The sequence below is a fragment of the Cherax quadricarinatus genome, chromosome 37, assembly GCF_038502225.1.
Source record: "Cherax quadricarinatus isolate ZL_2023a chromosome 37, ASM3850222v1, whole genome shotgun sequence".
Lineage (NCBI taxonomy): Eukaryota > Metazoa > Arthropoda > Malacostraca > Decapoda > Parastacidae > Cherax > Cherax quadricarinatus.
Genome location: NC_091328.1, coordinates 5,626,521 through 5,652,620, shown reverse-complemented (window position 1 = coordinate 5,652,620; position 26,100 = coordinate 5,626,521). Strand labels below are relative to the sequence as shown.

Genomic DNA, 26,100 nt, shown 5'->3' with positions numbered 1-26,100 from the left:
GTAAGGAGAGGAGTATGAGGTAATCAGTCCCTCAGCCTGGAGTCGATGTGTTCAGTCCATCAATCTTGTAGAATGTACAGCATAGGGCCGTAGACGTGGCTTATATACTGTAGTGAGATGAAGCCACTGTGTGGCGAAACGTTTCCTGAATAAAGATTCCCATATGCTGCATAAGTGTCTCAATCTTCAACTTGTCGGTTTTTAAAACCATTCATCACAACTGTCAGACACTGCAGCAGCATGGGATCTTGTTACAAAGAATTCTTCAACACTTGTTCAACCTTTGGACGAAGACCTACTTCGACTAGTGGATGGTACCACTATGACCCCGCCTCCGCCTGCTTCACCTCACCTCACTACAGTATATAAGCCACGTCTACGGCCCTATGCTGTACATTCTACAAGATTGATGGACTGAACACATCGACTCCAGGCTGAGGGACTGATTACCTCATACTCCTCTCCTTACGCCTTCCTCTTTGTATTGGACTGATGAAGCCACTGTGTGGCGAAACGTTTCCTGAATAAAGATTCCCATATGCTGCATAAGTGTCTCAATCTTCAACTTGTCGGTTTTTCAAACCATTCATCACACCTCTACAGTTTACCCTAGAATCGAGTAATCACAACCCTCACATTTCTGGGCATGTTAATTACCAGGATACCATATTGAAATTTAAAGTTTACTGGAAATCTACTCAAAACTATAATTCACTTCTGGTCGGACCAAGATGTTAAAACTATGGTGTCATTGTGGTGTTTTTATAGGGTTCTTCTTCAGGGCTTGCAGAATATGTTACTCAGAATTCCTTGAAGAGTAATGCCAAATCATTTAAAGTATTTTCTCGTAGCTTCGTTTTCCAGCACACTTTGTTCGTGAATATTGAAAGAGAACATTCAAGATCCTAAATAAATCTAGAACTGAAAGTAATAATGACATTTATATTGTTTTTCCTACCTGTAATGAGCCCATTTATCTTCCCAAAATTCTAAATACAACTATAGCGGTATAGAGTACTCTTTCACTCTATACCGCCATAAAAAAAAAACTGACCAGATCCAAAAACAGCCATCCAGAAATGGAAGCGGGTGTATACAACATAGTGTCAATAGATGGTATGGGAATCCCGACAAGATGTGTCTTACTCTCATCTTGTCGGTATTATATACCATTCGTACACAACTTGTCAGACACTGCAACATCATGGAATCTTAATTCTGAGGACATGTACATAACCTTCACGACTTCGATAACTACTACTACAACTAACCCTTCTCTTTGGGAATGACCTACTTCCACTGGGGAATCCCGCCTACCAGTGAATATGCCCTCGTCTGCTACACCTGACGTTACTATATAAGCGCCAGGATTCTTTCTTCTGCTTCAGAATCTCCACGACTATGGTGCTGTTCGCACCTACTCCTAGGTTGAGGGACTGATTACCTCATCTTCTGTACATAGTTCTACTGTCTTCAAGTTATGTCCTAGAATTTGTACTGATAAAGCCACTGGATGGCGAAACGTCTACAATAAAGATACCCAGATGTTGCACATGTGTCTTACTCTCATCTTGTCGGTATTATATACCATTCGTACACAGATGCCTCCGGATGCAACATCCCAGCAATTCCAGGAACAGCTGTTAAAAATTGACCACTGTCTGGAAAATCTTCCAGCTCCTGCACCCAACATCTTGCTCCTGGGGGATTTCAACTTAAGGCACCTAAAATGGAGGAATATAGCAAATAATATTGTTGCAGTAATAACACCAGGAGGCAGCTCTGATGAAAACTCACACTCACACGAGCTTTTAAATCTCTGCACAAAATTCAATTTAAACCAGCAAATAATAGAGCCTACTAGACTGGAGAATACACTAGACCTCATCTTCACTAACAATGATGATCTGATAAGAAATGTCACCATATCAAAAACAATATACTCAGATCACAACATAATTGAGGTTCAGACATGTATGCGTGGAGCCTCAGACCGACAAAATGAGACTAGTCACGAGGGAGCATTCACCAAATTCAACTTCAATAACAAAAACATAAAGTGGGACCAAGTAAACCAAGTCCTAACCGATATAAGCTGGGAAGATATACTAAGCAACACAGACCCAAACTTATGCCTAGAACAGATTAACTCGGTGGCACTCGATGTATGCACAAGGCTTATTCCTCTAAGAAAAAGGAGGAGTAGATGTAAAATAGAAAGAGACAGGCGCTCCCTTTACAGGCGACGGAAAAGAATAACAGAGCGGCTAAAAGAGGTCAATATATCAGAAATGCGCAGGGAGACACTGGTCAGAGAAATAGCAAGCATCGAACTTAAGCTAAAAGAATCCTTTAGGAGTCAGGAATCGCGGGAAGAACTAAAAGCCATAAATGAAATCGAAAGAAACCCAAAGTATTTCTTCTCCTATGCCAAATCAAAATCGAGAACAACGTCCAGTATTGGGCCCCTACTTAAACAAGATGGGTCCTACACAGATGACAGCAAGGAAATGAGTGAGCTACTCAAGTCCCAATATGACTCAGTTTTTAGCAAGCCGCTAACCAGACTGAGAGTCGAAGATCAAAATGAATTTTTTATGAGAGAGCCACAAAATTTGATTAACACAAGCCTATCCGATGTTATCCTGACGCCAAATGACTTCGAACAGGCGATAAATGACATGCCCATGCACTCTGCCCCAGGGCCAGACTCATGGAACTCTGTGTTCATCAAGAACTGCAAGAAGCCCCTATCACGAGCCTTTTCCATCCTATGGAGAGGGAGCATGGACACGGGGGTCGTCCCTCAGTTACTAAAAACAACAGACATAGCCCCACTCCACAAAGGGGGCAGTAAAGCAACAGCAAAGAACTACAGACCAATAGCACTAACATCCCATATCATAAAAATCTTTGAAAGGGTCCTAAGAAGCAAGATCACCACCCATCTAGAAACCCATCAGTTACACAACCCAGGGCAACATGGGTTTAGAACAGGTCGCTCCTGTCTGTCTCAACTACTGGATCACTACGACAAGGTCCTAAATGCACTAGAAGACAAAAAGAATGCAGATGTAATATATACAGACTTTGCAAAAGCCTTCGACAAGTGTGACCATGGCGTAATAGCGCACAAAATGCGCACTAAAGGAATAACAGGAAAAGTTGGTCGATGGATCTATAATTTCCTCACTAACAGAACACAGAGAGTAGTCGTCAACAGAGTAAAGTCCGAGGCAGCTACGGTGAAAAGCTCTGTTCCACAAGGCACAGTACTAGCTCCCATCTTGTTCCTCATCCTCATATCCGACATAGACAAGGATGTCAGCCACAGCACCGTGTCTTCCTTTGCAGATGACACCCGAATCTGCATGACAGTGTCTTCCATTGCAGACACTGCAAGGCTCCAGGCGGACATCAACCAAATCTTTCAGTGGGCTGCAGAAAACAATATGAAGTTCAACGATGAGAAATTTCAATTACTCAGATATGGTAAACATGAGGAAATTAAATCTTCATCAGAGTACAAAACAAATTCTGGCCACAAAATAGAGCGAAACACCAACGTCAAAGACCTGGGAGTGATTATGTCGGAGGATCTCACCTTCAAGGACCATAACATTGTATCAATCGCATCTGCTAGAAAAATGACAGGATGGATAATGAGAACCTTCAAAACTAGGGAGGCCAAGCCCATGATGACACTCTTCAGGTCACTTGTTCTATCTAGGCTGGAATATTGCTGCACTCTAACAGCACCTTTCAAGGCAGGTGAAATTGCCGACCTAGAAAATGTACAGAGAACTTTCACGGCGCGCATAACGGAGATAAAACACCTCAATTACTGGGAGCGCTTGAGGTTTCTAAACCTGTATTCCCTGGAACGCAGGAGGGAGAGATACATGATTATATACACCTGGAAAATCCTAGAGGGACTAGTACCGAACTTGCACACGAAAATCACTCACTACGAAAGCAAAAGACTTGGCAGACGATGCACCATCCCCCCAATGAAAAGCAGGGGTGTCACTAGCACGTTAAGAGACCATACAATAAGTGTCAGGGGACCGAGACTGTTCAACTGCCTCCCAGCGCACATAAGGGGGATTACCAACAGACCCCTGGCAGTCTTCAAGCTGGCACTGGACAAGCACCTAAAGGCAGTTCCTGATCAGCCGGGCTGTGGCTCGTACGTTGGTTTGCGTGCAGCCAGCAGCAACAGCCTGGTTGATCAGGCGCTGATCCACCAGGAGGCCTGGTCACAGACCGGGCCGCGGGGGCGTTGACCCCCGAAACTCTCTCCAGGTAAACTCCAGGGACAAAAGCAGTAATCGAAAACTATTCAGACAGTGCTTCACCTTCACAGTAGACTTTGTAATTTTTTTTTCCTAAGATCTGAAAAAGGGTGTTGTGCAGGCAAAATTTGTCAATAGTTTCCATGCAGTGCTTGACAAGATATAAATGGGAGAAATCTCAGGGAACTTAGACAGTCATCAACGAATGTAAGCTTGCCACTTACATGACACAACTGTCATACATAATGACCACAACCATCTTAAGTGGATAGTGAAACTAATCATAGAGGAGAGAGACATACATAAAAAAATAGAATCTGCTGTAATCGGGACATTAGCACAATTACTAAAAAAAAAAAACAGTAGTTTCCAAATGACAAAATCGTTGGCACACCTACTAGGAAAAACACCTGGAAAAAGACGCGAGACTTCACAATAGACTTATCCCTGCTCAGGATCATGGAAACATGGGAGTAGAGCACTAAAATAAGTCTACTGGCCTAGTTGAGGGCCTTATAATTAGATTTGTTTGCAATCATGTTATGATTTCGTGAATTTTGAATGAAAGGTATATAATAGCCACCTGATCTGAAAGACTAGTAGGGCAAGTCTTGCTGGGTCCAGGAGGGGGGTGGGGTAGTTTTCCTTGGATCTGAGTTGCAAGCCGTCAACAGTAACATGTCAATAATTAATCGATAATACCTACCTAACAAACGGGCGGTTAACATCGGGGTCTCTGTCAACATTCAAAGCTGTGCTTGAGCCCTACCTCTACATGTAATCACCTTTCCTGGACGATGGCGGGGAGGGGGAGTCGGGGCTCAGGTGGGCTCTCCCTTTCCACGGATCAAAGTACGATTGCCTCTCATTTCCATGATGCAGTATAACCCCTACTTATTTAAAGCTTCCCCGTAAATATAATAGAAATACGTGAAGATTAACTAGTACTACAAGTGTACAAATAACCCACACTGAAAATTATGACGATGTTTCGGTCCGACTTTGATCATTAACTAGTCACACCAGAGTGCTAAAAGTGATAAGGACGCGATCTCAGGCTGTCCCCTTATCCTTTGCCTGTCTCTCGCCCCAGCTGGCTCTTCAGCCTGTGCCATCCTTTCCCGAAGTGGCGGTACAGTTCCAAGCCTCATTCTCCTCCCATCAAGTATTACTGAAAATTGGTTATAATCATAACCATAATTTTTAAAGGGGTGGACCGGTAAGCTAGCGTAAGGCCTCTGTCAGATGACCAAAAGCTCCAGCTGCGAATTAAGACCCATGTCAGGAAACACTTGTCCTGTTGTTTCCTGACAAACCTAATATGTACCTATATAGTATAGGCTGGTTTATTACATCTTAAGTTAGATTGTCCTCTTATCCATTAACTTTCACCAATTATATATACCACGGCAACATGAAATACAAGATAAAGGCGATAAAAAAAAAAAAATGACGCCCGAACAGAAAACCGAAAACGGGGACCCACCAAACTCTGTAGAAGGATGTCAGAAGTCAGTTTAAATTCACCCATTTAACTTTCTTAGCAACAGCGAAATACTGCCTATTAAGAGGATCGGCTGCCCATTGAGGTTGGTGGCTCGCCAATCTTGATAGACTCACTTTCCCCAAAGGATCATTTTTTTGTTCTTTAGGTAAGCCCTTCCTGGTCGGGTTGGCCTTCATCATATGCCTTGCTTCTCTTTATTCGTCAGGGAAACTTCCTGACTGACCACCTCAAAACTACATCTTCGAGGGTAATGGACTGATTACGTCTGTACATCTACTGGTTTTGCTGTCTCCTATATGTGCGACTGAAGAAGCCTACTGTGTAGGCTTACCGTTTTGGAATAAAGATGCCTAACTGTTGCACATGTCTTAATTATCATCCTTCATGTTACGCATGAATAAGACGTGTGTAACACCTGAATATTTTTTTTTTTTTTTTTTTTTTTTGCAGGAAGTTTCGTGAACTTTTTTTTTTTTATATATAGTTCTATAGAGATTATATACAGTGGACCCCCGCATAACGATTACCTCCGAATGCGACCAATTATGTAAGTGTATTTATGTAAGTGCGTTTGTACGTGTATGTTTGGGGGTCTGAAATGGACTAATCTACTTCACAATATTTCTTATGGGAACAAATTCGGTCAGTACTGGCACCTGAACATACTTCTGGAGTGAAAAAATATCGTTAACCGGGGGTCCACTGTACTGGGGACTGGAAGTGGAGGTAATTTTGATAAAACTAAAGCAGATGTGGGAAAAAGACTTGTGTATAGTTCAGGACATTTATTAAACAAAACGTTTCCTTTAATAAATTTCCTGAACTGTACTCATACGTCTTTTTCCACATGGTGGTATCACCATACTATTTATTTTCACAAAAGCAGATATGCAGAAATAAACTTAACATAAAAAATTTGAAGTTTGTGGTTACAGGAAAGTGGGTGCAGGAGGGAAGAGGAGCGATTGGTGGAATGATGATGTAAAGAGAGTAGTAAGGGAGAAAAAGTTAGCATATGAGAAGTTTTTACAAAGTAGACGTGATGCAAGGAGGGAAGAGTATATGGAGAAAAAGAGAGAAGTTAAGAGAGTGGTGAAGCAATGTAAAAAGAGAGCAAATGAGAGAGTGGGTGAGATGTTATCAACAAATTTTGTTGAAAATAAGAAAAAGTTTTGGAGTGAGATTAACAAGTTAAGAAAGCCTAGAGAACAAATGGATTTGTCAGTTAAAAATAGGAGAGGAGAGTTATTAAATGGAGAGTTAGAGGTATTGGGAAGATGGAGGGAATATTTTGAGGAATTGTTAAATGTTGATGAAGATAGGGAAGCTGTGATTTCGTGTATAGGGCAAGGAGGAATAACATCTTGTAGGAGTGAGGAAGAGCCAGTTGTGAGTGTGGGGGAAGTTCGTGAGGCAGTAGGTAAAATGAAAGGGGGTAAGGCAGCCGGGATTGATGGGATAAAGATAGAAATGTTAAAAGCAGGTGGGGATATAGTTTTGGAGTGGTTGGTGCAATTATTTAATAAATGTATGGAAGAGGGTAAGGTACCTAGGGATTGGCAGAGAGCATGCATAGTTCCTTTGTATAAAGGCAAAGGGGATAAAAGAGAGTGCAAAAATTATAGGGGGATAAGTCTGTTGAGTGTACCTGGTAAAGTGTATGGTAGAGTTATAATTGAAAGAATTAAGAGTAAGACGGAGAATAGGATAGCAGATGAACAAGGAGGCTTTCGGAAAGGTAGGGGGTGTGTGGACCAGGTGTTTACAGTGAAACATATAAGTGAACAGTATTTAGATAAGGCTAAAGAGGTCTTTGTGGCATTTATGGATTTGGAAAAGGCGTATGACAGGGTGGATAGGGGGGCAATGTGGCAGATGTTGCAAGTGTATGGTGTAGGAGGTAGGTTACTGAAAGCAGTGAAGAGTTTTTACGAGGATAGTGAGGCTCAAGTTAGAGTATGTAGGAAAGAGGGAAATTTTTTCCCAGTAAAAGTAGGCCTTAGACAAGGATGTGTGATGTCACCGTGGTTGTTTAATATATTTATAGATGGGGTTGTAAGAGAAGTAAATGCGAGGGTCTTGGCAAGAGGCGTGGAGTTAAAAGATAAAGAATCACACACAAAGTGGGAGTTGTCACAGCTGCTCTTTGCTGATGACACTGTGCTCTTGGGAGATTCTGAAGAGAAGTTGCAGAGATTGGTGGATGAATTTGGTAGGGTGTGCAAAAGAAGAAAATTAAAGGTGAATACAGGAAAGAGTAAGGTTATGAGGATAACAAAAAGATTAGGTGATGAAAGATTGAATATCAGATTGGAGGGAGAGAGTATGGAGGAGGTGAACGTATTCAGATATTTGGGAGTGGACGTGTCAGCGGATGGGTCTATGAAAGATGAGGTGAATCATAGAATTGATGAGGGAAAAAGAGTGAGTGGTGCACTTAGGAGTCTGTGGAGACAAAGAACTTTGTCCTTGGAGGCAAAGAGGGGAATGTATGAGAGTATAGTTTTACCAACGCTCTTATATGGGTGTGAAGCGTGGGTGATGAATGTTGCAGCGAGGAGAAGGCTGGAGGCAGTGGAGATGTCATGCCTGAGGGCAATGTGTGGTGTGAATATAATGCAGAGAATTCGTAGTTTGGAAGTTAGGAGGAGGTGCGGGATTACCAAAACTGTTGTCCAGAGGGCTGAGGAAGGGTTGTTGAGGTGGTTCGGACATGTAGAGAGAATGGAGCGAAACAGAATGACTTCAAGAGTGTATCAGTCTGTAGTGGAAGGAAGGCGGGGTAGGGGTCGGCCTAGGAAGGGTTGGAGGGAGGGGGTAAAGGAGGTTTTGTGTGCGAGGGGCTTGGACTTCCAGCAGGCATGCGTGAGCGTGTTTGATAGGAGTGAATGGAGACAAATGGTTTTTAATACTTGACGTGCTGTTGGAGTGTGAGCAAAGTAACATTTATGAAGGGATTCAGGGAAACCGGCAGGCCGGACTTGAGTCCTGGAGATGGGAAGTACAGTGCCTGCACTCTGAAGGAGGGGTGTTAATGTTGCAGTTTAAAAACTGTAGTGTAAAGCACCCTTCTGGCAAGACAGTGATGGAGTGAATGATGGTGAAAGTTTTTCTTTTTCGGGCCACCCTGCCTTGGTGGGAATCGGCCAGTGTGATAATAAAAAAAAAATAAAAAAAATGTGTATAATGTAGGATTCAACGTTTACTCTGCTCGAGAGAGAATCTGATTGGACTTGAGGACAACTAACTTATCCCTCAAAGAAAATTATTATATTCATGGGGAAGTGCTGAACCTCAGGGTTACAGTTCATGAAAAATGGGAGTTAATCAGGTTTGAGCCAAGGAAGGGGAGGTTATGCCAATTTGTTGAATCAAGATCCTCTTAGACAAGATTTTGTCGTAAATTGTGTACAATTATTAAGATTTTCCATGATATACCAAAGTGTACGTATTTGAAAACTTTTGAAATTTACCAGGTTTCTTAGAAATACTTTTATTTGATCTAGTCACATTCTTGTTTATGTAGTAATTTTTATCAAATCTCATAGTCTGTAAGATTTTACTATCTATTACATTATCACAAGACATGAAGACATTAAATTGCCATCCATTTTTCAGTCCAGTTGGTCATTTTAGATATTTCTTGTAGGGGCCTAGTCATCTTGATTACTTATTTTGCATAGAATTTTTATATCTACATTTGAGAGGGCAAGAGCAGGAAAGGGTGAGTACAGTACATTATGTATAGTCCAAAAGGCTACCTGGAGAAGTCTAGGATGATTGAATGAGAGCTTTCTCCAATTAGCCTGTGTGGAAAGTAGTGTGAAACAATAGGTTAGTTTCAATATTTTTTTAAATCTTTAACTTCATTATATCCAGCTCTTTTATATTTACTGGACAATTGTGTCTGTATCCCACGAAAGTGAGGAACTGACTGAATTCATTTTGCTGACATCTGCTTTCAGGCTTTGCAGTTTTAAAGGTACTTTTCATCTAAATTGTTGCTCTTCAGGTTGTGATGCGTGGGGAGAATGGTGAGGCTATTGTGGGTGGAGGCAGAGAGTTGGTAAATGATGAGCTGATGATATCAACAAGCAGAGAGATGAAGGGTTCCCCCAGCCCACCACTGAGTGCTGCTGTCTCTCAGGTCTCCCTGGCCCCCAGTGACCTGACCACCAGTGATCCTGATCTGGCTGCCTCCTCGGCCTACTCCTCGGGTTCCTCTAGACCGCCCTCGTCACAGTTGTCTCTGGCTGCCACTGACCTAGATCTGATAGCAGATGTATGTTCCAGGCCTCCTTCATCTGGTATAGACACGCCTGACCTTGCATTGCCAGCTCCTGAGGACTACACCACTGAAACAGGTGAACATGCCAGTTCTTCCACCGTCTTTAAATTGAAGCAGATCTAATAACATGTATTACTAATCTAGTACCCCTTGTATTCAGCGAATCTTGAAAAACATTTATAATATGAAGAAAGTGGAACTTAGGTTTACATATTTAATCCTGTCAAATGGTTAGATTTGGATTCTTCAATATCAGTTAATGTTGATCATTTGATTCATCTTTTTTTCTAACATGTATAGTAGTTACTCAGTACAGCTAAATGTTTAGGCTATGCATTGTTATTTCCAGGATTATTTCAGACATTTTATGCCATTGAAGAAGGAACATTCTGAGCATGCCTTATTAATGAAAATTTTCGAATCTACTTATATTTCTTGACTTTTCTCCTGTCAGTATCTTGGTCTTAACAGAAATAGCCGTAATATCAATAAATGTGTTCATTGAAGAATTCATAACCTGCTCGGTACAACACTATGATTCTAAGCAAAATAAAGTTTAATGAAGGTACAGTATCTTAGATGAAGTACATACATACATCAATATGCACAGTATTTTGGACATGATGTAATGACAGTATAGGTATAATTCTGAATATTTATTAATGTGGGAGTTAAGCCTGAAGTAGTACAGATATGTAACCAAAAGACTAAAGTGGTGCAGATATACAGTGGAACCTTGGTATACAACTAGCTCCCTACTTGAACAAAGCTCAGCACTCGACCAAAGAAATATGACCTGCCAGAACTTTGCTGTAAACTATTTCGTGTTTCTTTGCTTTTTTTTTTTTTTATTATTATTATTGTGTAAATAGTCACCATGGGGCCTATGAAGATTAGTGATAACAGCCATCCAAACAGAAAATTAGTTGGGAAGAACTTGTTCGACACTCGAACACCCATCTGGAATGAATTAAGGTAGCATACTGAGGTTCCACTGCATAACCAATATTCAAACGTTTTTAAAGTTGGGCTGAAGGGTAACGACAGTCTAGAGCTCTATGAACCCTACCTGTCAAGAAGGTGCCATGATGCTAGTGAAGGACTTGATTCAAGGAATTGGAGTGTCCCTCCCTTTGGATCAAACCTGATTACCTCCCTTTCCCTAGGCACTACATGATTCCTATATGTTTAACACTTCCCCATAAATGTGCTACTCTGTTCCTCAGTCTATTTTTTTTTTCGTCTGTCTTTAATATGTAGACATGCTCTGTATCCTCAAAACTTAGTAAAACTATTATATTTATTTTTTAGTGGAATTTCCAACAAGTCCTCTTGCCTTGAAGACTGGTAGAGAGAGGTGTAATGGTGTTTGTTTTGTGGAGTCAGATGAAGTAATTGGAGACGTTCATCCTGGCAGGCAAAACTTCCTCACTCCCAGTTATGTATCAGGTATGTAGCAGCATTCCTTAGTCTTCACTTACATACTCTACTTGTACTTGTAATACCTTTCTAGTGCATAGATTTTTTAAATATAAATTATAAAATCGTTCTTTTCAGGTGGTATTGGTATTGGTTGGAATAGTTTAAAAATTCAGTATTAGAATGTGGGGCAGAAGTTTGTGGTTATAGGAGGGTGGGGGCAGGAGGAAAGAGGAGTGATTGGTGGAATGATGAAGTAAAGGGTGTGATAAAAGAGAAAAAGGTAGCTTACGAGAGGTTTTTACAAAGCAGAAGTGTTATAAGAAGAGCAGAGTATATGGAGAGTAAAAGAAAGGTGAAGAGAGTGGTGAGAGAGTGCAAAAGGAGAGCAGATGAAAGAGTGGGAGAGGCACTGTCAAGAAATTTTAATGAAAACAAGAAAAAAATTTGGAGTGAGTTAAACAAGTTAAGAAAGCCTAGGGAAAGTATGGATTTGTCCATTAAAAACAGAGTAGGGGAGTTAGTAGATGGGGAGAGGGAGGTATTAGGTAGATGGCGAGAATATTTTGAGGAACTTTTAAATGTTGAGGAAGAAAGGGAGGCGGTAATTTCATGCACTGGCCAGGGAGGTATACCATCTTTTAGGAGTGAAGAAGAGCGAAATGTAAGTGTGGTGGAGGTACGTGAGGCATTACGTAGAATGAAAGGGGGTAAAGCAGCTGGAACTGATGGGATCATGACAGAAATGTTAAAAGCAGGGGGGGATATAGTGTTGGAGTGGTTGGTACTTTGTTTAATAAATGTATGAAAGAGGGGAAGGTACCTAGGGATTGGCAGAGAGCATGTATAGTCCCTTTATATAAAGGGAAAGGGGACAAAAGAGATTGTAAAAATTATAGAGGAATAAGTTTACTGAGTATACCAGGAAAGGTTGTAGGTTGGTAGACAGCAACCACCCAGGGAAGTACTACCGTCCTGCCAGATGACTGTGAAACAAAAACCTGTAACTGTTTTGCATGATGGTAGGATTGCTGGTTTCTTTTTCTGTCTCATAAACACGCTAAGATAACAGGGATATCTTGCTACTCCTACTTACACTTTGGTCACACTTCACAGACACGCACATGCATATATATATATACATACATCTAGGTTTTTCTCCTTTTTCTAAATAGCTCTTGTTCTTTTTTATTTCTTCTATTGTCCATGGGGAAGTGGAAAAGAATCTTTCCTCCGTAAGCCATGCGTGTCGTATGAGGCGACTAAAATGCCGGGAGCAATGGGCTAGTAACCCCTTCTCCTGTATACAATTACTAAAAAAGAGAAGAAGAAAAACTTTATAAAACTGGGTTGCTTAAATGTGCGTGGATGTAGTGCGGATGACAAGAAACAGATGATTGCTGATGTTATGAATGAAAAGAAGTTGGATGTCCTGGCCCTAAGCGAAACAAAGCTGAAGGGGGTAGGAGAGTTTCAGTGGGGGGAAATAAATGGGATTAAATCTGGAGTATCTGAGAGAGTTAGAGCAAAGGAAGGGGTAGCAGTAATGTTAAATGATCAGTTATGGAAGGAGAAAAGAGAATATGAATGTGTAAATTCAAGAATTATGTGGATTAAAGTAAAGGTTGGATGCGAGAAGTGGGTCATAATAAGCGTGTATGCACCTGGAGAAGAGAGGAATGCAGAGGAGAGAGAGAGATTTTGGGAGATGTTAAGTGAATGTATAGGAGCCTTTGAACCAAGTGAGAGAGTAATTGTGGTAGGGGACTTGAATGCTAAAGTAGGAGAAACTTTTAGAGAGGGTGTGGTAGGTAAGTTTGGGGTGCCAGGTGTAAATGATAATGGGAGCCCTTTGATTGAACTTTGTATAGAAAGGGGTTTAGTTATAGGTAATACATATTTTAAGAAAAAGAGGATAAATAAGTATACACGATATGATGTAGGGCGAAATGACAGTAGTTTGTTGGATTATGTATTGGTAGATAAAAGACTGTTGAGTAGACTTCAGGATGTACATGTTTATAGAGGGGCCACAGATATATCAGATCACTTTCTAGTTGTAGCTACACTGAGAGTAAAAGGTAGATGGGATACAAGGAGAATAGAAGCATCAGGGAAGAGAGAGGTGAAGGTTTATAAACTAAAAGAGGAGGCACTTAGGGTAAGATATAAACAGCTATTGGAGGATAGATGGGCTAATGAGAGCATAGGCAATGGGGTCGAAGAGGTATGGGGTAGGTTTAAAAATGTAGTGTTAGAGTGTTCAGCAGAAGTTTGTGGTTACAGGAAAGTGGGTGCAGGAGGGAAGAGGAGCGATTGGTGGAATGATGATGTAAAGAGAGTAGTAAGGGAGAAAAAGTTAGCATATGAGAAGTTTTTACAAAGTAGAAGTGATGCAAGGAGGGAAGAGTATATGGAGAAAAAGAGAGAAGTTAAGAGAGTGGTGAAGCAATGTAAAAAGAGAGCAAATGAGAGAGTGGGTGAGATGTTATCAACAAATTTTGTTGAAAATAAGAAAAAGTTTTGGAGTGAGATTAACAAGTTAAGAAAGCCTAGAGAACAAATGGATTTGTCAGTTAAAAATAGGAGAGGAGAGTTATTAAATGGAGAGGTAGAGGTATTGGGAAGATGGAAGGAATATTTTGAGGAATTGTTAAATGTTGATGAAGATAGGGAAGCTGTGATTTCGTGTATAGGGCAAGGAGGAATAACATCTTGTAGGAGTGAGGAAGAGCCAGTTGTGAGTGTGGGGGAAGTTCGTGAGGCAGGAGGTAAAATGAAAGTGGGTAAGGCAGCCGGGATTGATGTGATAAAGATAGAAATGTTAAAAGCATGTGGGGATATAGTTTTGGAGTGTTTGGTGCAATTATTTAATAAATGTATGGAAGAGGGTAAGGTACCTAGGGATTGGCAGAGAGCATGCATAGTTCCTTTGTATAAAGGCAAAGGGGATAAAAGAGAGTGCAAAAATTATAGGGGGATAAGTCTGTTGAGTGTACCTGGTAAAGTGTATGGTAGAGTTATAATTGAAAGAATTAAGAGTAAGACGGAGAATAGGATAGCAGATGAACAAGGAGGCTTTAGGAAAGGTAGGGGGTGTGTGGACCAGGTGTTTACAGTGAAACATATAAGTGAACAGTATTTAGATAAGGCTAAAGAGGTCTTTGTGGCATTTATGGATTTGGAAAAGGCGTATGACAGGGTGGATAGGGGGGCAATGTGGCAGATGTTGCAAGTGTATGGTGTAGGAGGTAGGTTACTGAAAGCAGTGAAGAGTTTTTACGAGGATAGTGAGGCTCAAGTTAGAGTATGTAGGAAAGAGGGAAATTTTTTCCCAGTAAAAGTAGGCCTTAGACAAGGATGTGTGATGTCACCGTGGTTGTTTAATATATTTATAGATGGGGTTGTAAGAGAAGTAAATGCGAGGGTCTTGGCAAGAGGCGTGGAGTTAAAAGATAAAGAATCACACACAAAGTGGGAGTTGTCACAGCTGCTCTTTGCCGATGACACTGTGCTCTTGGGAGATTCTGAAGAGAAGTTGCAGAGATTGGTGGATGAATTTGGTAGGGTGTGCAAAAGAAGAAAATTAAAGGTGAATACAGGAAAGAGTAAGGTTATGAGGATAACAAAAAGATTAGGTGATGAAAGATTGAATATCAGATTGGAGGGAGAGAGTATGGAGGAGGTGAACGTATTCAGATATTTGGGAGTGGACGTGTCAGCGGATGGGTCTATGAAAGATGAGGTGAATCATAGAATTGATGAGGGAAAAAGAGTGAGTGGTGCACTTAGGAGTCTGTGGAGACAAAGAACTTTGTCCTTGGAGGCAAAGAGGGGAATGTATGAGAGTATAGTTTTACCAACGCTCTTATATGGGTGTGAAGCGTGGGTGATGAATGTTGCAGCGAGGAGAAGGCTGGAGGCAGTGGAGATGTCATGTCTGAGGGCAATGTGTGGTGTGAATATAATGCAGAGAATTCGTAGTTTGGAAGTTAGGAGGAGGTGCGGGATTACCAAAACTGTTGTCCAGAGGGCTGAGGAAGGGTTGTTGAGGTGGTTCGGACATGTAGAGAGAATGGAGCGAAACAGAATGACTTCAAGAGTGTATCAGTCTGTAGTGGAAGGAAGGCCGGGTAGGGGTCGGCCTAGGAAGGGTTGGAGGGAGGGGGTAAAGGAGGTTTTGTGTGCGAGGGGCTTGGACTTCCAGCAGGCATGCGTGAGCGTGTTTGATAGGAGTGAATGGAGACAAATGGTTTTTAATACTTGACGTGCTGTTGGAGTGTGAGCAAAGTAACATTTATGAAGGGATTCAGGGAAACCGGCAGGCCGGACTTGAGTCCTGGAGATGGGAAGTACAGTGCCTGCACTCTGAAGGAGGGGTGTTAATGTTGCAGTTTAAAAACTGTAGTGTAAAGCACCCTTCTGGCAAGACAGTGATGGAGTGAATGATGGTGAAAGTTTTTCTTTTTCGGGCCACCCTGCCTTGGTGGGAATCGGCCGGTGTGATAATAAAAAAAAAAAAAAAAAAAATTATAATTGAAAGAATTAGAGGTAAGACAGAATGTAGAATTGCGGATGAGCAAGGAGGCTTCAGAGTGGGTAGGGGATGTGTAGATCAAGTGTTTACATTGAAGCATATATGTGAACAGTATTTAGATAAAGGTAGGGAAGTTTTTATTTCATTTATGGATTTAGAAAAGGCATATGATAGAGTGGATAGAGGAGCAATGTGGCAGATGTTGCAAGTTTATTGAATAGGTGGTAAGTTACTAAATGCTGTAAAGAGCTTTTATGAGGATAGTGAGGCTCAGGTTAGGGTGTGTAGAAGAGAGGGAGAATACTTCCCGGTAAAAGTAGGTCTTAGACAGGGATGTGTAATGTCACCATTGTTGTTTAATATATTTATAGATGGTGTTGTAAAAGAAGTAAATGCTAGGGTGTTCGGGAGAGGGGTGGGATTAAATTATGGGGAATCAAATTCAAAATGGGAATTGACACAGTTACTTTTTGCAGATGATACTGTGCTTATGGGAGATTCTAAAGAAAAATTGCAAAGGTTAGTGGATGAGTTTGAGAATGTGTGTAAAGGTAGAAAGTTGAAAGTGAACATAGAAAAGAGTAAGGTGATGAGGGTATCAAATGATTTAGATAAAGAAAAATTGGATATCAAATTGGGGAGGAGGAGTATGGAAGAAGTGAATGTTTTCAGATACTTGGGAGTTAACGTGTCGGCAGATGGATTTATGAAGGATGAGGTTAATCATAGAATTGATGAGGGAAAAAAGGTGAGTGGTGCGTTGAGGTATATGTGGAGTCAAAAAACGTTATCTATGGAGGCAAAGAAGGGAATGTATGAAAGTATAGTAGTACCAACACTCTTATATGGATGTGAAGCTGGTTGGTAAATGCAGCAGCGAGGAGACGGTTGGAGGCAGTGGAGATGTCCTGTTTAAGGGCAATGTGTGGTGTGAATATTATGCAGAAAATTCGGAGTTTGGAAATTAGGAGAAGGTGTGGAGTTAATAAAAGCATTAGTCAGAGGGCAGAAGAGGGGTTGTTGAGGTGGTTTGGTCATTTAGAGAGAATGGATCAAAGTAGAATGACATGGAAAGCATATAAATCTATAGGGGAAGGAAAGAGGGGTAGGGGTCGTCCTCGAAAGGGTTGGAAAGAGGGGGTAAAGGAGGTTTTGTGGGCGAGGGGCTTGGACTTCCAGCAAGCGTGCATGAGCGTGTTAGATAGGAGTGAATGGAGACGAATGATACTTGGGACCTGACGATCTGTTGGAGTGTGAGCAGAGTAATATTTAGTGAAGGGATTCAGGGAAACCGGTTATTTTCATATAGTCGGACTTGAGTCCTGGAAATGGGAAGTACAATGCCTGCACTTTAAAGGAGGGGTTTGGGATATTGGCAGTTTGGAGGGATATGTTGTGTATCTTTATACATATATGCTTCTAAACTGTTGTATTCTGAGCACCTCTGCAAAAGCAGTTATTTATTTATTTATTTATTTATTTATTTATTTATTATAAATTTGTGCACACATACAGAGGTACAAAAAAATACAGATAAGAGCAGTATGCCAAAGCCACTTATACTATGCATAGCATTACGGGCTGGCTTAAAATTAACTTAAGATTAACTAAGCAATGATGAAGTCAGTGATAAAACATTAATGTAAACAGATTACTATAAAGCACAAGTGAGTATTACAAAGACAGGTCATATGAAGGATTCTGTTAGGTAGTGTATTTAAAAAATAATAAAGTTAGATTGGGTTTTAGGTTTAACATTTATGTGATATAATTGTGAGAAACATTTAAGATATACAATTTATAAGGTTCAGTTATTCAGTATTTATTTGGTTTTGGGTGAGTAAGTGATCTTTGAGTAGAGACTTGAATTTATAAACAGGTAGTGTTTCTTTTATATTTACAGGTAATGAATTCCAGATTTTAGGGCCTTTTATGTGCATTGAGTTTTTGCATAGTGTGAGATGAACACGAGGAACATCAAAGAGTGATCTGTGCCTTGTGTTATGGTCATGTGTTCTGTTGAGGTTGGCAAGGAGATGTTTGAGGGGAGGGTTAATATCAGAGTTAAGTGTTCTATGTATGTAATAGGTGCAGTAATAAGTATGGATGTTTTGTATGGTGAGTAGGTTTAGTGTATTGAATATTGGTGGAGTGTGCTGCCTGTAGTGAGAATTTGTTATCATTCTAACTGCAGCCTTTTGTTGGGTAATTAGTGGTCTGAGATGGTTAACTGTTGTTGAGCCCCATGCACAAATTCCATAGGTGAGATAGGGGTAAATAAGAGAGTGATATAGGGCCAGGAGGGCTGACTGTGGAACATAGTACCGTATCTTCGATAGTATGCCTACAGTCTTGGAAATTTTCTTAGAAATTTGTTGTATATGTGTATGAAATTTGAGTCTATTATCAAGGTGGATTCCTAAGAATTTTCCCTCTGTTAGCTTTGTGATAGGTGATCCGTTTATCATTATGTTAAGAGGGACATCTGTAGCTCTGTTACCAAACTGAATGAAGTAGGTTTTGTCAATGTTTAGTGTAAGTTTGTTAGTCCTCATCCAGGTAGATATTTTCTGTAATTCGGTATTTACAGTATTGGCTAGTGTGACTGGGCTCGGGTGAGAGAAGACGTATGTAGTGTCATCTGCAAATAGTGTGGGTTTGAGTAATTGCGAAGCATTTGGAAGGTCATTTATGTATAGGAGAAAGAGAAGAGGGCCAAGGACACTTCCCTGTGGGACACCAACTGTAATTGGTTGCGCAGAAGAGTTTGCCCCATTTGCGTACACATATTGGCTTCTGTTGCTGAGGTATGACTTGAGGTAATTGAGGGAGTGCCCTCTTATACCATAGTGTGACAATTTTACGTGGAGCAAGTCATGGTCAACTGTATCAAAAGCTTTACGTAAGTCAATGAAGATCCCCAGTGGGACTTCTTTTTTCTCTATTGCAGTGTATATATGTTCTAGCATGTGTATAATAGCATCATTAGTATTTTTATTAGGCCTGAATCCAAATTGGCAGGGGTTGAGTATGTTTTGGGAGATAAGGTAGGAGTAGATTCGTTTATGAATTAGTTTTTCAAAGATTTTTGAGAGAGGGTGTAAGTTGGATATTGGCCTATAGTTATTCAACTCTGTTTGGTCTCCTCCTTTGTGGATCGGGGTGACCCTTGCTATTTTGAGTACTGTAGGGAAGGTGGAGGATTCAATGGATTTGTTAAAGAGTGTTGCAATGATTGGAGATAGCACTTGTGACACTTTTTTATATATAAAGGGTGGTAATGTACTTAAATCTCCTGCCTTGTTTTTTAGTGCATTGATAATAAGGGAGACTTCGTATGGGTTAGTCGGAGCTAGGAACAGTGTGTTCGGGTAGTTGCCGGTGAGGTAGTTATTTGGTGGGGTATCTGAGCTTGGGATTTTATGGGCAAGGTTTTGTCCTATAGTGGAGAAGAAATCATTGAGTCTGTTTGCTGTTTCTGTTGGTGGGAGTTGGGGTTCATCTGATTTTGCTAATTTTATTTCGCTATGTCGTGATATCTTTTTTGTTCCCAGAATTTCAGATAGTGTTTTCCAGGTCTTTTTTATATCACCTCGTAAGTTGGATAATCTGTTCTCATAATACAATTTTTTTGCCCTTCTTATCAGGCTGGTTAGGATTGACGAGTAACGTTTTGTTTGGTCTCTGGTTATGTGACCCATTCTGTACTGTTTTTCATATTGGTGTTTTGTATTTATGGATTTGAGAATGCTGGGTGTTAAGTGTTGAATGATGATGAGAGTATTTTCTTTTTGGGGATTTTCTTTCTTTTTTTGGGTCACCCTGCCTCGGTGGGAGACGACCGACTTGTTTAAAAAAAAAAAAAAAAAAAAAATATATATATATATATTGGGAAGATGGAGGGAATATTTTGAGGAATTGTTAAATGTTAATGAAGATAGGGAAGCTGTGATTTCGTGTATAGGGCAAGGAGAAATAACATCTTGTAGGAGTGAGGAAGAGCCAGTTGTGAGTGTGGGGGAAGTTCGTGAGGCAGTAGGTAAAATGGAAGGGGGTAAGGGAGCCAGGATTGATGGGATAAAGATAGAAATGTTAAAAGCAGGTGGGGATATAGTTTTGGAGTGGTTGGTGCAATTATTTAATAAATGTATGGAAGAGGGTAAGGTACCTAGGGATTGGCAGAGAGCATGCATAGTTCCTTTGTATAAAGGCAAAGGGGATAAAAGAGAGTGCAAAAATTATAGGGGGATAAGTCTGTTGAGTATACCTGGCAAAGTGTATGGTAGAGTTGTTATTGAAAGAATTAAGAGTAAGACGGAGAATAGGATAGCAGATGAACAAGGAGGCTTTAGGAAAGGTAGGGGGTGTGTGGACCAGGTGTTTACAGTGAAACATATAAGTGAACAGTATTTAGATAAGGCTAAAGAGGTCTTTGTGGCATTTATGGATTTGGAAAAGGCGTATGACAGGGTGGATAGGGGGGCAATGTGGCAGATGTTGCAGGTGTATGGTGTAGGAGGTAGGTTACTGAAAGCAGTGAAGAGTTTTTACGAGGATAGTGAGGCTCAAGTTAGAGTATGTAGGAAAGAGGGAAATTATTTCCCAGTAAAAGTAGGCCTTAGACAAGGATGTGTGATGTCACCGTGGTTGTTTAATATATTTATAGATGGGGTTGTAAGAGAAGTAAATGCGAGGGTCTTGGCAAGAGGCGTGGAGTTAAAAGATAAGGAATCACACATAAAGTGGGAGTTGTCACAGTTGCTCTTTGCTGATGACGCTGTGCTCTTGGGAGATTCTGAAGAGAAGTTGCAGAGGTTGGTGGATGAATTTGGTAGGGTGTGCAAAAGAAGAAAATTGAAAGTTAATACAGGAAAGAGTAAGGTTATGAGGATAACAAAAAGATTAGGTGATGAAAGATTGGATATCAGATTGGAGGAAGAGAGTATGGAGGAGGTGAATGTATTCAGATATTTGGGAGTGGACATGTCAGTGGATGGGTCTATGAAAGATGAGGTGAATCATAGAATTGATGAGGGGAAAAGGGTGAGTGGTGCACTTAGGAGTCTGTGGAGGCAAAGAACTTTGTCCTTGGAGGCAAAGAGGGGAATGTATGAGAGTATAGTTTTACCAACGCTCTTATATGGGTGTGAAGCATGGGTGATGAATGTTGCAGTGAGGAGAAGGCTGGAGGCAGTGGAGATGTCATGTCTGAGAGCAATGTGTGGTGTGAATATAATGCAGAGAATTCGTAGTTTGGAAGTTAGGAAGAGGTGCGGGATTACCAAAACTGTTGTCCAGAGGGCTGAGGAAGGGTTTTTGAGGTGGTTCGGACATGTGGAGAGAATGGAGCGAAACAGAATGACTTCAAGAGTGTATCAGTCTGTAGTGGAAGGAAGGCGGGGTAGGGGTCGGCCTAGGAAAGGTTGGAGGGAGGGGGTAAAGGAGGTTTTGTGTGCGAGGGGCTTGGACTTCCAGCAGGCATGCGTGAGCGTGTTAGATAGGAGTGAATGGAGACAAATGGTTTTTAATACTTGACGTGCTGTTGGAGTGTGAGCAAAGTAACATTTATGAAGGGGTTCAGGGAAACCGGCAGGCTGGACTTGAGTCCTGGAGATGGGAAGTACAGTGCCTGCACTCTGAAGGAGGGGTGTTAATGTTGCAGTTTAAAAACTGTAGTGTAAAGCACCCTTCTGGCAAGACAGTGATGGAGTGAATGATGGTGAAAGTTTTTCTTTTTCGGGCCACCCTGCCTTGGTGGGAATCGGCCAGTGTGATAATAAAAAATAATAATGTATATAGGAGGGTCGGGGCAGGAGGAAAGAGGAGTGACTGGTGGAATGATGAAGTAAAGGGTGTGGTAAAAGAGAGAAAGGTAGCTTATGAGAGGTTTTTACAAAGCAGAAGTGTTATAAGAAGAGCAGAGTATATGGAGAGTAAAAGAAAGGTGAAGAGAGTGGTGAGAGAGTGCAAAAGGAGAGCAGATGATAGAGTGGGAGAGGCATTGTCAAGAAATTTTAATGAAAATAAGAAAAAATTTTGGAGTGAGTTAAACAAGTTAAGAAAGCCTAGGGAAAGTATGGATTTGTCAGTTAAAAACAGAGTAGGGGAGTTAGTAGATGGGGAGATGGAGGTATTAGGTAGATGGCGAGAATATTTTGAGGAACTTTTAAATGTTGATGAAGAAAGGGAGGCGGTAATTTTATGCACTGGTCAGGGAGGTATACCATCTTTTAGGAGTGAAGAAGAGCAGAATGTAAGTGTGGTGGAGGTACGTGAGGCATTACGTAGAATGAAAGGGGGTAAAGCAGCTGGAACTGATGGGATCATGACAGAAATGTTAAAAGCAGGGGGGGATATAGTGTTGGAGTGGTTGGTACTTTTGTTTAATAAATGTATGAAAGAGGGGAAGGTACCTAGGGATTGGCAGAGAGCATGTATAGTCCCTTTATATAAAGGGAAAGGGGACAAAAGAGATTGTAAAAATTATAGAGGAATAAGTTTACTGAGTATACCAGGAAAAGTATACGGTACGGTTATAATTGAAAGAATTAGAGGTAAGACAGAATGTAGGATTGCGGATGAGCAAGGAGGTTTCAGAGTGCGTAGGGGATGTGTAGATCAAGTGTTTACATTGAAGCATATATGTGAACAGTATTTAGATAAAGGTAGGGAAGTTTTTATTGCATTTATGGATTTAGAAAAGGCATATGATAGAGTGGATAGAGAAGCAATGTGGCAGATGTTGCAAGTATATGGAATAGGTGGTAAGTTACTAAATGCTGTTAAGAGTTTTTATAAGGATAGTGAGGCTCAGGTTAGGGTGTGTAGAAGAGAGGGAGACTACTTCCAGGTAAAAGTAGGTCTTAGACAGGGATGTGTAATGTCACCATGGTTGTTTAATATATTTATAGATGGGGTTGTAAAAGAATTAAATGCTAGGGTGTTCGGGAGAGGGGTGGGATTAAATTATGGGGAATCAAATTCAAAATGGGAATTGACACAGTTACTTTTTGCTGATGATACTGTGCTTATGGGAGATTCTAAAGAAAAATTGCAAAGGTTAGTGGATGAGTTTGGGAGTGTGTGTAAAGGTAGAAAGTTGAAAGTGAACATAGAAAAGAGTAAGGTGATGAGGGTATCAAATGATTTAGATAAAGAAAAATTGGATATCAAATTGGGGAGGAGTAGTATGGAAGAAGTGAATGTTTTCAGATACTTGGGAGTTGACGTGTCGGCGGATGGATTTATGAAGGATGAGGTTAATCATAGAATTGATGAGGGAAAAAAGGTGAGTGGTGCGTTGAGGTATATGTGGAGTCAAAAAACGTTATCTATGGAGGCAAAGAAGGGAATGTATGAAAGTATAGTAGTACCAACACTCTTTATATGGATGTGAAGCTTGGGTGGTAAATGCAGCAGCGAGGAGACGGTTGGAGGCAGTGGAGATGTCCTGTCTCAGGGCAATGTGTGGTGTAAATATTATGCAGAAAATTCGGAGTGTGGAAATTAGGAGACGGTGTGGAGTTAATAAAAGCATTAGTCAGAGGGCAGAAGAGGGGTTGTTGAGGTGGTTTGGTCATTTAGAGAGAATGGATCAAAGTAGAATGACATGGAAAGCATATAAATCTATAGGGGAAGGAAGGAGGGGTAGGGGTCGTCCTCGAAAGGGTTGGAAAGAGGGGGTAAAGGAGGTTTTGTGGGCGAGGGGCTTGGACTTCCAGCAAGCTTGGATGAGCGTGTTAGATAGGAGTGAATGGAGACGAATGATACTTGGGACCTGACGATCTGTTGGAGTGTGAGCAGGGTAATATTTAGTGAAGGGATTCAGGGAAACCGGTTATTTTCATATAGTCGGACTTGAGTCCTGGAAATGGGAAGTACAATGCCTGCACTTTAAAGGAGGGGTTTGGGATATTGGCAGTTTGGAGGGATATGTTGTGTATCTTTATACGTATATGCTTCTAAACTGTTGTATTCTGAGCACCTCTGCAAAAACAGTGATAATGTGTGAGTGTGGTGAAAGTGTTGAATGATGATGAAAGTATTTTCTTTTTGGGGATTTTCTTTCTTTTTGGGTCACCCTGCCTCGGTGGGAGACGGCCGACTTGTTAAAAAAAAAAAAATATATATATATACATGTGTGTGTGTATATATATATATATATATATATATATATATATATATATATATATATATATATATATATATATATATATATATATGTATTACTATACACATGTACATACACATAAAAGCACCTAAAGTTAGTATTTGACCAGCTGGGCTGTGGTTTGTACATCAGTTTATGTGCAGCCAACAGTTACATCCTGGTTGATCAGGCCCTAATCCACCATGAGAGCTGGTCACAGACCGAGGCGGGGAGGCATTGACCCCCAAAACCCTTTCCAGGTATAAGTACATACATTTTTTTTTTTAACACATCGACTGTTTCCCACCAACACATAATACATACAGTGATACCCTGAGTTTCCTGTAATTCATTCCAGAAGGCTGATCAAGTGCCATTACCGAACGAACTTGTTCCTATAAGGAATAATGTAAATTAGATTAGTCCATTTCAGACCCCCAAAAATGCACTTAGAAAAGCACTTACGATAATACACTTACATAATTGTTTGAGTTGGGAGCTGTACGAAACTCAGGGTACCACTGTACATACATACATACATATACTTACATATACATACATACGTATAAATATGCATATACATACATACGTATAAATATGCATATACATACATACGTATAAATATGCATATACATACATACGTATAAATATGCATATACATACATACGTATAAATATGCATATACATACATACGTATAAATATACATACATACATACATACATATACATATATATATGCAGAACAACCACTGAAAAAATAGTAAAATTCCAAGTGCTTTCATGATTTCTCACATTATCACAAAAGTGCTTGGAATTTCGCTATTTTCTTACAGTGGTTGTTCTGCATATTGTGAAATCACCTGTTTACTGTAATCTTATTGCATATACACACATACACTGTACACTGTGTATGCCAGGCCCATACTGCAGTATGCAGCACCAGTTTGAGACCCACACCTGGTCAAGCACGTCAAAAAATTAGAGAAAGTACAAAGGTTTGCAACAAGGCTAGTTCTGGAGCTCGGGGGGGAATGTCCTACGAAGAAAGGTTAAGGGAAATCAGACTGACGACACTGGAGGACAGGAGGGTCAGGGGAGACATGATAACGTACAAAATAACGCATGGAATAGACAAGGTGGACAGAAACAGAAAGTTTCAGAGAGGGGATACAGAAACAAGGGGTCACAATTGGAAGCTGAAGACTCAGATGAGTCAGAGGGATGTTAGGAAGTATTTCTTCAGTCATAGAGTCGTCAGGAAGTGGAATAGCCTAGGAAGTGATGTAGTGGAGGCAGGAACCATACAAAGCTTTAAGACAAGGTATGACAAAGCTCAGGAAGCAGAGAGAAAGAGAGGACCAAGTAGCAATCAGTGAAGAGATGGGGCCAGGAGCTGAGTCTCAACCCCTGCAACCACAATTAGGTAAGTACATACATCAGTGCCTTGGGTCAAGGCACAGATTTCTGTGCTTTGACCCAAACAAAAACTGGTGGGTGGTGGAAGGACAGAACGAAGGAGAGCGGGGAGGGGAGGGGAGCATGGTAATAAGTTAAGAATATAGGTAAAACTTCAGAAAACACCTGTACCCAAACATTACAAAGGGCTAATGGGCAGTCATTATAGGGGAAGTTTGTTTAAATATTGTATTGTAGTTTATCTGTTGCTTGCTGACCAAATGCATTTTTATATAGGTTCCCTAGCTAGAAATAGAGTATAAAATACCAGAAACAGTATCGACTAATTCACTTATTAAATTGCGCATTGAATATGTTGTTGTCTTAGTCCTCAAATTCCATAAATGAAGAAGATAGTGGAAAGGATGCAGAGAAGGGCAATTTAGCCCATACCAAGTGGAGAGGATGCAGAGAAGGGTAATTAAGCTCATATCAAGTGGAGAGGTGCAG

General features: G+C 40.7%; 1 protein-coding gene across 2 annotated transcripts in view; it reads left to right on the top strand.

Annotated features, from left to right (window-relative positions):
- The window catches only part of LOC128701849 (uncharacterized), a 116,150-nt gene that overhangs the window by 39,658 nt on the left and 50,392 nt on the right, over window positions 1–26,100 (top strand). For both annotated transcript variants that reach the window (XM_070091815.1, XM_070091814.1), the window contains exons 2-3: window positions 9,815–10,166; window positions 11,402–11,539. In XM_070091815.1, the coding sequence (XP_069947916.1) occupies window positions 9,821–10,166; window positions 11,402–11,539 (484 nt within the window). In that variant the 5' untranslated portion in view covers window positions 9,815–9,820. The remainder of the gene's footprint in view (window positions 1–9,814; window positions 10,167–11,401; window positions 11,540–26,100) is intronic.